The sequence below is a fragment of the Canis lupus genome, chromosome 5, assembly GCF_003254725.2.
Source record: "Canis lupus dingo isolate Sandy chromosome 5, ASM325472v2, whole genome shotgun sequence".
NCBI lineage: Eukaryota > Metazoa > Chordata > Mammalia > Carnivora > Canidae > Canis > Canis lupus.
The window spans coordinates 63,092,661-63,110,368 of record NC_064247.1 but is presented as its reverse complement, the minus strand read 5'-3'; the positions used below and the strand labels follow the sequence as shown (position 1 = coordinate 63,110,368).

Below are 17,708 nucleotides of genomic sequence, written 5' to 3'. Positions count from 1 at the left end.
TATCTCCAGGGGGAGAGCCTGAGAAGCCTGTATCTAGCCAGTGAGGTTTGGAAGCCTCCATCAGGCCAGTCTTTTGAGTGTAGACTACAGCTTACCTGCATTGGAGCTATCTGGTGACACTTGTTAAAAATGCAGCTTTATTGGGCTCCACCCCAGAGCTGCTGAGTCAGAATTTCTGGGGATGGAGCCTGATAAACCACATTTTTAGCAAGCGTCTCAGGCAGTTCTTAGCATACTGAAATTTGGGAGTTGTTGCTGTAGCCAGGGAGGAGCTTAGAGAATGGGTGTAGTAGCCCTTGGTTGCTCTGCTTGGGTTATTCAGGGTAACCCTTGGGTGGGTGGTGGGGTCAGCCTGGACATCCACCTGGTGAGCGTGGGCACCAAGGCTATGTAGAGACAAGTGGGTTAGGGACAAGAATGGGACTAGCAAGAGTGTAGTAGTAACAACCTCTAACCTCTTCCCCACTGGGTTCAGATTGGTGGATCTGCAGTCCATTACCACGCCTTCCCCAGCCAAGTGCACACACAACCCAAGCTTGGCCAACCAGATGCTCCCTCCGTGAATATGAATACTGAGAAGAGGGACAAAGCTGCTAATACTGTTTGCAATTGCATTCCATCCACCCAGGCTGTTTTGCTCTGGGAGTTATGGGTCCTATTCCTGCCTTGGTTTTTGGGTCTTTCCAAGTCCTTTCCTCTGGTTTGCAGTCAATTTTGTGAGCTCCTGATGGCTTTCCACTGAAGTCCCTTTTTGCCTGAGTTAGCTGGAATGGGTGTCTGTTACACCCATAGAACCCTAACTGAGTCAGTACTAGAGACCATAAGGAGTGCATATAAGGGCAGGACCGCCCCAGGAGCCGGGAGACTTATAGGATAGGCATTGCAGATACCCCTTCCATTTAGGAAAGAGTAGTGTAGTGTGGGGCCATATTCCGGTTTGGAAGAAGGCAGGGCCAGCCTGAAGCTGGGTTTCTAAAAGGGAGGGCTGTCATTGTCAGCCCAGAACCCTGGATGTGACTTTGGACATGGAGAAGTCAAATCTGTACTCTGAGGGCTCCTGGGTGGCTCAGTGGTTGAGCATCTGCCTTCACACTCAGGACAAGATCCCTGGGTCCTAGGATTGAGTTCTGCATCAGGCTCCCTGTGGGGAGCCTGCTTCTCCCTTTGCCTAGGTCTCTGCTTCTCTCTGTGTGTCTCTCATGAATAAATAAATAAAATCTTTTAAAAAATCTGTACTCTGTTGAGTTTAACCATTGTTATGTTTTTATGTTTTGCTTAAAAAATGCATCAGTAAAGTTCTTTTGGCTATTTTTTTAAAAGATTTTATTTATTTATTTATTCACGAGAGACGCGCAGAGAGTGGGAGAAGCAGACTCCCCACTGCAAACCCAATGCAAAACTCAATCCCAGGACCCCAGGATCACACCCTGAGCTGGAGGCAGATGCTCAACGACTGAGCCACCCAGGTGTCCCTCTTTGGCTATTTTAGATGCTCTTGGAGAATGAGAGAAGAGACCGGGGAAAGGGGTCTGGTGAATGTGGAGGCCAGCATGGCTGGAGAGGTCACCTAGGAAAGCTGGTGGGACATTTTGCATATGATGAGAGTGGGGGTTTCTGCAGACTTACCTCGCAGAGCAGCAGTAGGTGGTCTGAATTGGGGACGGAGCAGGGCAGAAAGAAAGTAGGATGGGAGAGGTGACTTTGAGAAGTCCTTCCTTGTAAAGGTTGAAAGAAGGCTGAGGCCAGGGGAGCAGCCTGGGAATACAGAGGGGCAGAGATGCACCTTACACGCGGTCACCGTGAAGTGCCCATGGAACATGTATACTACACATATGTAACTGTCATGTATGTGTAATAATAGAGCTGTAGGTAGAAGCATGGAAGAAAGAGGGAGGAAGAATGGATTGTGACAACTTCAAAGTTTAACAGATCAGCTCCTGGGAGAATGGGGACAGAAAGTAACGGAAACCGGGCCCTGGCTGGAGGGAAGAAGATGATAAATTGAGTGTAATTGGAGAAGCAGTAGGACACTCACTATGAAAATTCCTAACGAATTGTTAATTCTGTTGGCCGTGTCATGTTACTGTAGTTATGTTTTAATGAAAGGGCGAGATGGGTCCGTGCAGTGGGTACACTTCCAGGTCTGCAGAAGGTGGCTCGGCGGGCTCAGTGACGCGGAGGGTCACCCAGGTCTGTGAAGTGGGTACAGCTCCTACTGCAGCGAGCTGCCACCTGGCCAGACAGTGTCTAAAGTCATTCTGGGCGAAAGGACCCAGGCTGCCAGCGATTTAATAAGTACCTGTGGATTTGAGGCACTGCATCTTTCTGGCGCAGCCCATGATTCAAGTAGCCACTTAAATACTCAAAATAGGTGGGGACATATAGGAAAGATGGAGGTGCACCCTTTACTCTTCTCGTTATAAATGGATCCAGTCTTTTAGAGAGAAGTCTAGAAATACGGGAGTTTCAAAATAATTTATATTCTTTAATTTGATAATCATATCTTTGAGACACTATTCCTTATAATAGATCATAATACAGATGAGAGACCTTCCATCCATGGTCTCTCCCATGTCAACTGAAGGGAATTTAGGAGTCCTTGGGTTTCTCACTCATAATCCCCTGACATTGTCCGTACCTTCAGAACACACCCCAAATCTGGCCGCTTCTCACCACCCCGCTCGCCCCCGGTTCTGGCTTTCAGCCTCTTGTGCCTGCGTCATTCCTGTAGCCATCCTTGCTTATAGACTTATTTTCAACACAGAAGTCAGTTAGATTCTTTCAAAATATAAACTAGTTTTTTCTCTGCATAAAAGATTCCAGTCATTTCCTGCTCACTTGGAGAATGAGCTGCAATTCTTGTAGCAGCCACTGTGGCTTCAGGTTACTTGTCTTTGTAGGGCCCCATCTGCTGGCCTCCCCTCTGCTTAACCACTGCAGCAGGGTAGGGCTCCTTGTTCCTATGCAGCCTGCCTCTGGAACTTTACACTTGCTGTCCCATCTGAAATTCTTCCCTAGATAATCATGTGGCTTGTTCCCTTAGTACCCTCTGCATTCTACTCAGACATTATCAACGAAGCCTCCCCTGAACGTTGAAGTATAAAATTGAAACTCCCCATTGCCTTCCTATACTCTACATTCTCCTCCTCCTACCTCCCAGCCTGGTATCTCAAAGGAGAGAGTTTGAGAGTGTATATCTTTTGGCAAACAGTTCCACTCCTCATGATGATCTCATGGTCAGAACAGTCTCAAGGACGTTGCTTGAATGGGCGTCTTTATAGTTTTATTCAGCAATGACTACATAGGCAGCATTACCCAAGTCAGATATTTCATCGCAGGGTCTTAACTCCACACTCACCTACGCAGAGGCCTTCATCAGGAAGGAATCCTTTGTCACTTTCAGGTATGCCAACTCAGATCATGTGGATCTGATCACAATTTTCTCTTTAGAAGCATAAACTCTGAGTTGAAAACTGAGCAACCTGACTTATTTTAAAATGCATTATGCAGTATTAATATGCACCCCCCAAAATGTAAACATAATATAATGAATTAGAACATTCTAGAAATCTGACATATCTTGACATACCTGACACTCAGTAGTTCTACTCATCTTTTAGTGATCTATTCATCTTTTAGTGATCAGCTTCTGTAAGGAGCTAGTAGTAAAAGTCTTAGACTTTGTGGCCTGTAGAGTCTCTCTCGTGGTGATCCAGCATTGCCACTTTATGGAAAAGCAGCCATAGACCATACATAAATAAATGAGCATGTCTGTATTCCAATAAAACATTACTATGGGGGGATCCCTGGGTGGCTCAGCAGTTTAGCACTGCCTTTGGCCTGGGGCACGATCCTGGAGTCCTGGGATCGAGTCCCGTGTCAGGCTCCTGGCATGGAGCCTGCTTCTCCCTCCTCCTGTGTCTCTGCCTCTCTCTCTCTATCTCTCTCTCTCATGAATAAATTTTTAAAAATCTTTTTAAAAAAACATTACTATGGACACTGAACTTTGAATTTCAGTCAATTTACTTGTGTCACAAAATAATATTTGAAGAAGTAAAAACCACTCTTAACTTCTAGGCTATTTGAGAACACACAGAGGCTGGATTCAGCACGCACACCATAGTTTGTCTGCCCTGACTCGGAGCACTCTGTCCACTAGAACTTGCCGTTCTGGGTCTGCATCCTGCGCTTGATAGTTACTAGTCACCCATGGCCACTGAGCACCTGAGGTGTGGCAGCCAGGGTGCTGGAGGAACTGATTTCTAATATTACTCAATTTTTTAAAAAGGTTTTACTTGTTTATTTGAGAGAGAGAGCACGAGTGTGTGTGTGGGGCGGGGGGGGGGGGGGGGCGGGGGCAGAAGGAGAAGCAGGGAGCCTGATGGGGGCATCGATCCTAGGACTCCCAGATCATGATCTGAGCTGAAGGCAGATGCTTAACCAACTGAGCTACCCAGGTGCCCCAATATTATTCAATTTTAATATGGATTTTAATTTAATTTTAAACAGCCCATGTGGCTAGTGGCTCCTGTTTTGGGACAGGACAAGGTCTACAGTGACTGCAAATGTGCAACAGAAAGCATGGTTAGAAATACCTATCACAGCATTGTTCACAGCAGGAAACAGGAATTGTGGTGCACTCACACAATGGAAAATATAGTGATAGTGAACACTTGTTGAGTGCCAGGCAGTGTCTTAAGCATGTACCTGCTCTAACTCCTTGGGTTCTCGCCGAAGGTAGTAGTGAAAGTAAATAAACAGTATTCTATATCCACTAAGAGGAATGAATAAATCTTAGATGCACAAGGTTGAGTGAAAAAGCAAGGCACAGGGTGCCTGGCTCGCTCAGTCAGTAGAGCATGCAACTCTCCATCACGAGATTGTGAGTTCAAGCCCCATGTTGGGCACGGAGCCTACTTAAAAAAATAAAGGGGGTCTGGATGGCTCAGCGAAGTAGGCATCCAGTCTTTTTTTTTTTTTTTTTATTGGTGTTCAATTTGCCAACATATAGAATAACACCCAGTGCTCATCCCATCAAATGCCCCCCTCAGTGCCCGTCACCCAGTCACCCCCACCCCCGCCCACCTCCCTAGGCATCCAGAGTCTTGATCTCAGCTCAGGTCTTGATCTCAGTCAGGGTCATGAGTTCGAACTTTGCATTTTAAGTAGGCTCCTGCCAAGTGTGGAGGCTACGTAAAATAAAGAAAAAAGAAATAAAATAAGTAAACTTAAAAAAAAAAGCAAGTCACAAAAATTGCATACCATGTGATACCATTTTTTCAAACCTCAAAAACAAAATGAAACACAGTTCAGGGATATGCAAATACATGGTAAAACCATTGAAAAGCAAGAGAATTCAGGTATGTTGCCATTAGGGAAGAGAAGCTGCCCTGCTGAGGCCGGCTCTGTGGCTCCCTCCCGGAGAGGCAGCAGGACTCTCTCCTGGCCTCCTGACCTCTGCGTGTCAGCCCCTTCCCCCTACCACCGTAGGCAGCAGTCTGTTGACTTAGTAGGACTGCGTTTTCACTAAAAGCCATGGTCATTGCGACATCACCGCATTTAAAATGGATTCTGGTTTCAGTTCACATTCAAGCAGATGTTCCATTAGAAGAGGGGTTTGTGTGCATTGCCTTAGTTGGGTCTTTTAGGTTAGAAAATTGTGATTATTTCTCCAGCTTGAGAACAAAATTTAAAAACCCTTTGCTCCAAGTGTTTGTTTTCTGTTTCATCAGAATCTCTTGCTGGGTTGAATGTTACCAGATTTAAGCCACAAGAACTTAATTTTAAAAGGAAAAGTCTGAAAACTGCAAACTAATGAATAGGTTTACTTATTAACTGTGACTGTGAAAGTGGTCATTAAAAATGGTCCAAATGACACCTGTTGGTGTTATGAAATTTTGCAGCAGATTTCACCTCTAGGACATCACGTAGTAGTTTGTGGGGTTGGGTTCAGAGACACTGGGCTCCTGAAGATCTAGTTCCACTGTAGTGATTCTAGGGAGTGGCTACCAAGCTGATTGTTAAATTATGTCAAGCTTTTCTATGTAATATGTGCATCTTTGACTTTTTTCCTTATTGTTCCATCTTTATTCTTTCCTGCATTACTGACATGGGTTTATCTTTTCTCCCTTTAGAGAGTTTTGAGGTGACAGTCACCAAAGAAGGTGATAAAGGGTTCTTTCTATCCCTCTTATAAATATTAACCCACTAACTTTGTTTATAAAATTGGGAATCAGCCCTTAAACAGAAGAAACTGTCATGCTCTTTTACTCTGATTTATTCTCCTACTTTGTTTCTATTTTTAAATATATGATGGAAATTGTATGTAACCAAACCCTTGGTTAGAAATATCTGGAAATCAGACATCCATTTGAACTGTATGGATAGTACTGTACATTTTTTCCTCAATTCAGAGATTCACTTTGTAACTGTTTTCTGTGAGGTATAATTTTGGAAGAGGGCAGTCTCATTTTTATATGAAATACATTTTTTTGAAGTTTTATATGTACATCAAAACACTTTTGTTTGTTCTCCCACGGGCAAGAACGGAAACCTAGATTTTCACCCCAACTAAGTTTGTGAGCCAACTTAGATCTCTGGATGTCCCCAGGCAGGCTTCTTTTTCAGGTCTGATAGGGTAGCGTTGGAAACAAAGGCAAGTCTAGCGAATCCCTCCCCATGATGGAACCGATCTTAATAGTAGACTCTAGCTGTTGAAATGGATGCCTGAGAAGTTGGTATTTCTACCTTTCTCATTCAGTAGTTTGTTTTGATTCCCTAATTTTAGCCAGGCTCATTGCACAGGAAGACTTGTTTCTTTTGACTTTTTTTTTTTTTTTTTCTGGACAGAATTTCTGCAATTATGGTGCTGAACCTATATGTCATACTTCTTCCTCTCTCAACACTTAACTGCATTTTAGCCTTCTCTCTGGTCCAAATCTAAATCACTGCCCAGCTGTCCCCAAGAGCTGGGGTCAGTTCCTCAGTGTTATCAGGCCATGGCTGTATGCTAATGAGACTACTTTTACCCTGGAGCTATCTTAAGTACTCCTGTGAAATGCCTGTCTATATTTTCTCTTTTTCTCTTTTGTACTCCTGCATGAATGGATGCAAAGTTAAGCAAGTTGCTTGGAAAGCCAGACACATGCTTCTTTTTACTAAAGCCCTCAGAACTTACCCCACAAAGCACAGTGCTCTTGCTTTGTGCACAGACCCTCTAAACCCCTGGCTGCTGAACTGTTGTTGTTTCTTTTCTTTTTGGGAGCATAAGGATGGGGAGGGGCGGGGGCAATGTGTGGACTCGTGGGGCAGAAATTCTAACCTGTGCTGCTTTGACTCCCTAGGTGAGATTTGTGGATTTAAAATTCATGGGCAGAATGTCCCCTTTGATGCAGTGGTAGTGGATAAGTCCACTGGTGAGGGAATAATTCGCTCAAAAGAGAAACTGGACTGTGAGCTGCAGAAAGACTACACATTCACCATCCAGGCCTATGACTGCGGCAAGGGGCCGGATGGCACCAGCGTGAAAAAGTCTCATAAGTAAGTAAGCTGGGCAGAGACAGGGTATGTGTGAAGAAAGCAGTAGTGACCAATGCCCCTGTCCCCAAGACTGTTGATTTATTTTTAAGATTTTATTTATTTAATTTGAGACAGAGAGAGAGACAGAGAGAGAGAGAGAAAGCAGGAGCCGGGGTGGGGCTGTATAAAGGGAGAGAGAGAAGCAGACTCTCCACTGAGCAGGAGCCCGATGCGGGACTTGATCCCAGGACCCTGGGATTATGACCTGAGCTACAGGCAGACGCTCAACCACTGAGCCACCCAGACGCCCTTCCTGTGGCTTCTGAGGACGTGGAATTCCTTTGTGCTGGTGAGAGCAGGCTGGCCACTGTGCCCCATCCTGGCTGTGCCCCTCTCCTTCCTGCCTGCTAAGGACTACCAGGGTTACCGACAAGACTCTGGACAAGACCTGGATTTAGATAGAATTCCCGTCTTCTCCATCATTCGCCATCCCTTGGGCATTAGGCAGACTTCGTTTGGCTGAGTCTCAGTTTCTACTTAGCGCCTGGGCACAGGAGAGAGGGGCAGGCAGGGGACAAGAGCAGGGGAGCCCCTGTAAGGGTCAGGAAGGACCTAAGGCACTGGGCGCAGAGGGTCCTGGTGAGCGCCAGGGTGCTGAGTGCCAGCGAACCCCTCCTCATCCCTCTTGCACAGTGTGGCATGACTGTGGTCCTTGCAAAAGGCCTGATTTCAGTAGGAGATCTTGTCAGAAACACGCCCTGATCAACAGCCCTCTCTTTGCATCGGGCCTCACGGTGCCTTGGTTGCCTCTTGCCTGAGCGGGGAGGCAGAACGTGGCAGCAAGGGGTCTGCGGGGAGGGCAACGTTGAGGTCACGTTGGATCCCCTGTTTGTTGGATCACTAACAAGTGATGGGCAACAGTGGCTTGCTGGTGGTCTCTGTTCCTTAGAGGAGGGACAGTGCTGTGCGCGTGCTCCTAATCAGACTCCCTGTCCATCTCCTGTCTACATCTCGCCCCTTCTTCCTCTGGCTCTCATTCTGTCTTATCTAGTTCATCTCTCTTCTGCATGCCCTGACCCACACTGTTAGGAGAACCCCAAGTCTCTTTTATTTTATATTATTGCCCCCCCCCTTTTTTTGGCCCCCCTTTTTTTTAATGAGCTGTCTTCCTCCTGGGTCCTGGAATAATCTGCTCAGATTCCTATTTTGACTTTCTTAAAAGTTATCTCCACATGAAAGTAAAAGCAATGACTTGTTTGATTTTTATCTCCATCATACGAACTTCATGAAACGAGACAGTAGCAGAAGGAAATCTAAAAACACAGCTGAATTGGTAGACTTTGGGTAAACAACAACAACAAAAAAAAACAAACCGAACACGCAGCTTTTCTTCTCCTTCTCCTTCTTCTTCTTCCTCCAGAGCAACTGTCCATATTCAGGTGAACGACGTAAATGAATATGCGCCAGTGTTCAAGGAGAAGTCCTACAAGGCGACCATCATCGAGGGCAAGCAGTACGACAGCATCCTGAGGGTGGAGGCCGTGGACGCGGATTGCTCCCCTCAGTTCAGCCAGATTTGCAGCTATGAAATCGTCACTCCAGATGTGCCATTTGCCATCGACAAAGATGGTGAGTCAGAGGAGCAAGCCTTCCTTGCCGAGGCAACGGTCCATGGGCAGGTCTGCACGCCAGCGAAACTCAGATTGGAGACGATCTTCTTCCGTCCCTTCAGGCTCCTGTAACAAAGTGCCATAAGCTGGGGGCGCTCAGTCGACAGACACTTTGTACGGGTTTGGAGGCTGGGAGTGCAGGCTGAGGTGCTGGTATGTTCAGTGTCTCATGAGGCCTGAGGCCTGGTTCACAGGTGGCGGTCTTCTCACTGCATCCTCATGTGGCGGAGGGAGAGAGCCCTCTGGGATCCCGTGATCCCTCACAGCCTCACCTAAACCCGAGCTCCTCCCCAAAGCCTTGCCTCGTAACACCATCACATTGTTAGGACGTTAGCACACAGATTCGGGGGGACACAAACATAACGCCATCACATTGTTAGGACTTTGGCACATGAATTCGAGGGGACAAGCGTTCAGTCCATTGCAGAACCCTAGTGGTGTGTGTGTGTCTCACATTTTCTTATCCTGTCCCTAGAAAGCATCTCTTCTGTACCTGAAGTCATGTGTTCTGTTATGGGGCGCCCTTCTTTTTTCCTTTCCCACCAAGGTCTAAGAAATCCCCCACCTGGCATGTTTTTAATCTGTACCTTCTCATCTTTCCACTGATACGCATACAAAAAGACTGACCTTTGGTTGTTCTGTTTCCTGTCCTCTGTTGGATTTGGGCCTTCTGCTTCATTTGAACATGAAGGCTCATGCCTTCCTGCCAGATTCTCCGTCCTTTGTCATTGAGCAGAATGAACTCATGCTAAAACTCAGCTTCTTTATTAGGTTATGGCTTCTTGCCGGTGATACGGTGTCTCTGTTGTTAATGCACAGGCCAGAATCTTCTGATGAAATTATGGACATTGCAAACACTTTATAGACATCTGTACTCAGATTCAAAAGTAGGCTCCTGTTCTGGTGGGTGGTAGTAGGAAGTCTCTCTACACACACACACACGCACACACACACACACGGAATAAATCTTTTAACAAGAAATATTTACTGCAGCCTGATATTGTACTTAGTATTTGAAATACTTGAATTATTATGTCTTTTTTGTTCTCTTACATGTGAACTGCATAATCTTAAAGCAAATATGAGACCCAGAAAGATGGGACCCCTGGGTGGCTCAGTGGTTGGGCAGTGCCTTCAGCTCAGGTTGTGATCCCAAGATCAGGGATCGAGTCCCACATTGGGCTCCCTGCATGGAGCCTGCTTCTCCCTCTGTCTATGTCTCTGCTTCTCTCTCTCTCTCTCTCTCTCTCTCTCTCTCTGTGTGTGTCTCTCATGAATAAATAAATAAATCTTTAAAAAAAAATCCAAAAAGAAAAACTATGAGAATAAATGAAGGTTGAATTGTGTAGACTGGGTTTCTTATTTCACCAGTCTGTAAGGTGGATTTAGTGTCTTTAGGCTCAGGAAAGCCAGACCGAGTGCTAATTCCCACTAGCCCAGGGTTTATTTCTCTGCTGGTGTTTCTGACACTTGAAGCCCATGTACTTTGCGCTCAGCCCAGCTTTGCATCCTCACTGTTGTTTCTCCCCCTCTGGAAGGTTATATAAAAAACACAGAGAAGCTAAACTACGGGAAGGAGCACCAGTATAAGCTGACAGTCACTGCCTATGACTGTGGGAAGCGAAGAGCAGCGGAAGATGTGCTGGTGAAGGTCAGCATCAAGCCCACCTGCAGCCCCGGGTGGCAAGGTGAGCCCAGTCTTCCTTTCTGCTCTCACACCTGTTCTTAAATGGCATCTAGGAGAGAAAGCTAAAGTGTCAGTTTGCCTCCTTTCTTCCCACCCCAATCTCTGTGGACCGACCCAGGATGGAACAATAGGATCGAGTATGAACCTGGCACAGGCACTTTGGCCCTCTTCCCAAATGTCCACCTGGAAACGTGTGATGAATCTGTGGCTTCGGTGCAGGCAACGGTGGAGCTGGAGACTGGCCACATCGGGAAAGGCTGTGACCGTGACACCTACTCGGAGAAGTCCCTTCACCAGCTATGTGGTAAGGAGGCCCAGTGGTTCAGTGAAGGCAAGAGACATCCTTTCAAGTGGAAGGGAAGTGTTTACATGTATTGCTGGTCACAATCATGTGCTCAATCAGACTTTGACTCTCCAGTGGCCATTACTGCCTTCCTGGCTAATTTTCCTACTGGATGGGCTTTAGGAGGTTCATAAACCCCTGAAAGTCTGTTCAAAATGTTATGTGGAAGCGCATTTTAAGAACGAGTGATTTGAAGAAAGTGTTTCTCTAACCTAGAGACTCATCCAAAGAGGGATTGTGTAAGTAGGAAATGAAATGAGATGTTTGTCTAAGGACTGAAGAAGAAAAACATAGGTGGTACGATAGCTTTTGGCAAACGTGAGGTAGAAAATCAAAACTAAAGATATATCTAACGTTGAGTCTCAGCAGATTGTATTTAGCACAAACATTACGTCAAGTCAAGAGACCAGTGGTTACAAATCTGATCAAAGCCTTGAGCTCTGCCTTCACCATCAGTTGTGAGCATTTTTCTAGTTTATCTAAATGAGGTAGAGGTGAGATATGGATGCCTTTTGTAGAAAATGCTGAGGAGGAATGTTTCACTTCACCAGTGCCAGAATACACATAACTTGAGTGAGCTCTTTGTAATCAGAAGGGATTTTGTCTTCAGAGCTGCTCAGTATCAGCTCTGCAGAAGGCATTTGCCCGTGCTTACCTGTCTTTCCACCAGCCTGATAATAGCCAGTAGGTTTAGGATTTCTTACAAAACTGTAATAAGCAAAAGCAGAAAAGTATATTCTTTGCTAGCTTATCCCGATGATGAATATATGCTGGTGTTGCGTGACCCTGAGTCCAAATATTCATGTGCTTAAATAAATAAATATATATATATATATATATAGTTAAGAGAACTGGGACAAATTCTTTTTTAAACTGTGTTTGTATATATAGACATATAGTTTATATATATTACATATATATATACTTTTTAAGATTTTGTTTATTTATTTGAGAGAGTGAACATGAGCAGGGGAGGGGAGGGTCAGAGGGAGAGGGAGAAGCAGACTCCCCACTGAGCAGGGAGCCTGATGTGGGGCTCAATCCCAAGATCCCGAGATCATGTCCTGAGCTGAAGGCAGACACTTAACCAACTGAGCCAGCCAGGCACCCCTGTATATATTTAAGTATAATATTTAAAACGTACTTTCTCTCTCCAGTGCCATGATTTTTTATGGTATTAAGTGAACATTTTCTCAGCAGACAAGTTTAAAGTCAGGAAGAATGGAAAGAATTTCATATGTGAGTGCTTACTGTATGCTCTGTACTTCCGTATGTGCTACCTCATTTCATGTGCCCATCACGCTGACAAAGGAGGTGGTGTTGACCTTATTTTTACTGAGGAATTGATTGTGACTGAAGGAGGAGAAGTTCACACTTTTAGGAAGTGGCAGGCGCTCACATTTGATTAGCCTTATACGTTAGATCATGTAGCTCCAAGGAACAGAGAAGGACCAGGTGACTGGGAGAGCTCACAGTCTTCTTCTGTGTGCACATTTAAAAGAAAATTGAGGGTTCCTGGGTGGCTTAGTTGGTTAAACATCTGCCCTTCGGCTCATGATACGATCCTGGGGTCCTGGGATCAAGTCCTACATTGGGCTCACTGCTCAGTGGGGAGCCTGCTTTTCCCTCTGCCTCTGCACCTCCTGCTTGTGCTTGCTCTTGCTCTCTCTCTCTGTCTCTCATATAAATAAATAGAATCTGAAAAAAAGTAAAAAGAAAAGAAAACTGAGCTTGGCAGTGTATAATCACAGCTGGAAAATTTTTTTCCTGTTGTTTGGCTTATTAATTCCATTTCTAGGAATTTCTGCTAAGGGAATAATCATGGAGTCTCACAGAGGTCCTCATAAAGGCAAGGTTTGTCATAGAAAAAAGTGCTCACAATCTCAGTGTTCATTAGGGAGATCAGTCAGGTAAATCACAGGATATTCATGCAACACAATGCCTTTCAGACATTTAAAATTACACTGTGGAAGAATAGTAATGGGAGTGTATATGTATGCACATCGCTTGGCTCCATTTTTATAATATGTATATATTCATAAAGAAAAGACTGGAAGTGTTTATACTCAGATGTTAATAGTGGACATATTTGAATGGGATTACAAGTAATGTTTTCTTCCTTTTTTTCCCTTTTTAAAAATATCCAGTTACTATTTAAGATTTTTTAAAAATCAAAACCGTTATTTTTGAGGGAACAGAAATTGGAACCAGCAGACTAATTGCCTTAGTGTGGCTTTGAAACTATTTGAAGTCCTTCCCATAACGTGTACTCGGTGTTACCGTGTTGGCATAGGTGCTGCGTCTGGCACTGCCGAACTGCTCCCTTCCCCAAGTGGGTCTTCGAACTGGACCGTCGGCCTCCCCACTGACAATGGCCATGACAGTGACCAGGTCTTCGAGTTCAATGGCACGCAGGCAGTGAGGGTCCCAGATGGCATTGTCTCAGTCAACCCGAAGGAACCTTTTACGATTTCTGTGTGGATGAGGCACGGGCCTTTTGGCAGGAAGAAGGAGACGATTCTTTGTAGTTCGGACAAAACAGGTAGGTTCCAATTTTGCTGTCAGGGAAACGGTCATACTCGAGTGGTTCCTGAAGTGGGTGCCGGAGGTGGGACGCCATGCTCTTACCCCACAGGCTCCTGCAGGCTGCTTGGCGACACACAGTGTTCTGTGGTTCTGTCCTCAAGTTATTGCGTGCAATGCTCTTTGGTTGTTTGTTTTACAGTGAATCGGGCTCCACTTCTCAGTAAAACCCGAGTGTTTGTTTCTAAATCCTGCCTTGGCCCAACTAGAGAGTTCACTTACTCTGATGAAACTGCGTCTTCAAAATCCATTAAGGAAATAGCTTTTACTTCTCCTTAGTGTCTTAAGTTGGCAACTTACCAGTAGGATTTCCCTTTGCAGACATGAACCGGCACCATTATTCTCTCTATGTCCATGGCTGCCGGCTGATTTTCCTCCTCCGTCAGGATCCTTCGGAAGAGAAGAAGTATAAACCTGCGGAATTCCACTGGAAGTTGAATCAGGTACAGACCCAGAAAACCTGCTCATTCTGATCTTTCAGAGAGTATAACTAGGTTTTGCAGCTTTACACAGGACCAGCTACTCTGGGCAGTGTATATTTATATTTATGAATAAATATAAAAAAACTTTTTGCAACCTACATCGATTTTGTAGGCATAGTTCTTTTTTTTAAAGATTGTACTTATTTATTCATGAGAGACACAGAGAGAGCGAGGCAGAGACACAGGCAGAGGGAGAAGCAGGCTCCATGCAGGGAGCCCGATGTGGGACTTGATCCTGGGACTCCAGGATCACATCCTGGGCCAAAGGCAGGTGCTAAACCGCTGTGCCACCCAGGTGTCCCTGTAGGCACAATTCTATTATAGTAACTGTAGTAACCATATTTAGTTTCCTCTGATGACATTTTTTAAACACTTTATTATATTACCTGTGGGTAATAGGATAGCAGTTAAATCCTTTGAACTCTTTTTCACTAAAAGCCTAAGTTTTTCTTTTTGTAAGTGGGTATTTTATATAGCCAGTATTAATATAGAGGAATTAGATGCTTTACATTCAAAATACTGTGTTGTAATTTATTGAAATAAGCAGCACTTGCTTAAAAATTGGGATTGAGATCTTTGTATTGGGGTATTCATTACTTAAGCCTTGGCTCCTGAATTGTGCCAGGGAGCCCCCAGGAAGGGGCTCAGGAGACTTAGGGGTGCCATGGGATTTAAACTGTCACGAAGCCAGCAATCTTGACATCTTTCAGAAACCACACAAACTAATAGCTTAAGGGTGTTGGCAGTTTCGACATTAGGTCACGTTATATCCCTTTTGATGATAGCCTATCTCTGCAAAGCCACTTTCCCAACAGTTTCTGTGATAAAAAGCAAGTATCACATTAAAAAAATCGATGTGTAAAAGGAAACAAGGGGACGCTGTAAACTGAGGAAGCCTCTCCATTAATATCACAGCAGACCATTTCTTCTCTTGATTTCGGGTGGGGTCAAGACAGAAACCTTTAGCCTGACCTTAGTTTTGTCTCCTGGAGTTAGTGGGCCAGAGCTGACAAACATGCCTGTGGAATACAGGAATCAGCCACAACACTGACCAGACAGATCAGTGTGTGAGAGCATAGCATAAATGAGAGAGGAAGACCACATGTGATAGTGGAAAGACGAAGTGACAGTCCAGTTGGTAGCACTTACTGGTGTCGTTTTCATTTACATAGAGAATCTGTCTCAGAAACTTCTATACATAACATTTTTTTCAAGAAACTAAAGAAAGGCACAGTTCAAAAAACCTTTTTGCAATGTATGTAGACTTTGTAGGCAGTTCTGTTATAATAACCATAGACTATATTTACATATTTAGTTCTGATGACAGTAAAAAACACTTCATTATGAGGAATTTCAGACATATGTAAAAGCAGACAGATGAGTGTAAAGAGGAACCCCATGTACCCTTCACCTAGCTTCAACAGTTAATACTCGGCCAGTCAGGTTTCATGGTTACCCCCACTCGCTATTAATGATTGTTGTTATCTCCTTGAAGTGAATCCCAGATGTGATGTTTTGTTTTCTGTGGAGATAATACAATATGTGTCTCCAGAAGATAAGCATAATCACAATACTTTTTTGCATTTTATAAAAATTAACAGGGCATCTGGGTGGCTCAGTCAGGTGAGCATCTAACTCTTGATTTCAGCTCAGGTCATGATCTCAGGGTCATGAGATCGAGCCCCCACATCAAGCTCCATGCTCAGCATGGAGTCTGCTTGGAAATTTCTCTCTCTGCTTCTCCCATGCCACCCCCACCCCACTTCTGCATGTGTGTGCTCTGTCTCTCTCTCACAAAAAAAAAAAAAAAAAAAAAAAAAAAAAAAATTAACAATTACTTAATATCGTCGGCTGTTTAGCCACTGGTCAGGTTTCAAGTTGTCTTGTAAATATTTTTTAATATTTATTTGAGATAGTGAGAAAGCATAAGCAGGGGGAAGAGCAGGGGGAAAAGGAGAAACAGACTCCCTGCCAAGCAGGGACCCCAGTGTGGGGCTCAGTCTCAGAACCCTGAGGTCACAACCCAAGCCAAAGGCAGACTCCCAACTTACTGAGCCACCCTTGTCCCCGTCTCATAAATATCTTTATGTTTATAATCTGTTTGAATCAGGATCTACATAAGGGGCCATACATGGTGACTGGTTGATAAACCTTTTGAGTTTATTTTACAATCTGTAGATTTTTCTTTTCTTTCCTGTAATCTATTTGATGACACAATCAGGCTGTTTGTCCCACAGAATTTCCCATAATGTAGATTTGACTGGTTGCATCCCTGTGGTGCTGTTAAACATATATTCCACTCTCTTCCTTGTAACCTGTAAATTGGTAGTGTGGCTTAGAGGCTGGATTGGGCTTGGGTTTATGTATTCCAGGTCTCTTTAGGCTCCATGTTTGGTGGTTGGTTTCCCCTTCTGTGATGTAAGGAGCCAATGGTGCTCACTGGGTCTCGGTCATCTGTGCTGTAGGGAGTGTGTCCCCAGGAGGAATTCACGGAAACAGCCTGAGTTCCTGTATGTTTAATAGTGTGTCTGCAGTCTTTACACAGAAGGTCAGTTTGGCTGGATATAAAACCTCTGGCTCCCATTTAGGATTTATAAGACTAGATCTCTCTGCTGTCTTACGACATAAGATGCTGCTGTTGCAATCTGATGGCAATCTGATCTTTCCCTTGTAAAAAACACTTGGTCCTTCTGTTTGGATGACCAAAGGATGCATTTCTTTTTGTTTTAAGAATTTATTTTTTTATTTGAGTGAGAGACAGAGCACGAGCTGTGGGGGAGGGACAGTGGGAGAGGGAGAAGCAGGATCCCCGCTGAGCAGGGAGCCCAATGCCATGCAGGGTCCCCAGACTCCAGGATCATGACCTGAGTCACCAAAGGACTGAGCCACCCAGGCGCCCCAGGATGTGTTTCTTTTCTTAGTTGAAGCCAGTTAATTTTACATATAGACTAAATTGTTTGGGGTCTGTTTTCCCAGATATGTGGTATGCCCTTTTTTAGTATGGAGCTTAAAGCTATTTGGTATTTCAGGCAAGTTTTTGATGGTGTTTGTTGTTAACAGTTCTTAGCATGCCCCCTTCATCACTTTGCTTTTCTTCTCTGGGGACCCTTTGCCTTTGGTTGGTATTTCTTACCTGTTTTCTGTATCTGTATCCTTCACTTTCTATCCAAGTCATTCCTGTTTTGTTAAACCATCTAGTCTAGTTGCTCTAGTCATGAACTATGTTCTTTTGTGTTGTGTGACACTTTCCTGACATTTCTAGTGTGTTTTGAGACCATAGATGATCATTTTCATGTCTATCACTAGCGTGTCTTGAAAGGGGGTCTGGAGAGATATTATTCCAGCAAATCTCTTTCTTTTTCTTAAAAAGTTCATATGGGATTGAGTTGTGATCCTTTCCCTCTTTATTTTTACATAAATTTACT

The 17,708-nt window shown here is 44.4% G+C and overlaps 1 protein-coding gene across 6 annotated transcripts in view; it reads left to right on the top strand.

The window, feature by feature from the left end:
• The window catches only part of LOC112646872 (beta-catenin-interacting protein 1), a 155,555-nt gene that overhangs the window by 124,934 nt on the left and 12,913 nt on the right, over positions 1 to 17,708 (top strand). For 3 of the 6 annotated variants that reach the window (XM_025427232.3, XM_025427230.3, XM_025427234.3), the window contains 7 exons: positions 6,135 to 6,164; positions 7,344 to 7,539; positions 8,939 to 9,147; positions 10,727 to 10,876; positions 10,994 to 11,179; positions 13,512 to 13,760; positions 14,123 to 14,244. In XM_025427232.3, coding sequence (XP_025283017.1) covers positions 6,135 to 6,164; positions 7,344 to 7,539; positions 8,939 to 9,147; positions 10,727 to 10,876; positions 10,994 to 11,179; positions 13,512 to 13,760; positions 14,123 to 14,244 — 1,142 coding nt within the window. The remainder of the gene's footprint in view (positions 1 to 6,134; positions 6,165 to 7,343; positions 7,540 to 8,938; positions 9,148 to 10,726; positions 10,877 to 10,993; positions 11,180 to 13,511; positions 13,761 to 14,122; positions 14,245 to 17,708) is intronic. The other 3 variants (XM_025427233.3, XM_025427231.3, XM_035715803.2) reach the window with 1 other exon arrangement.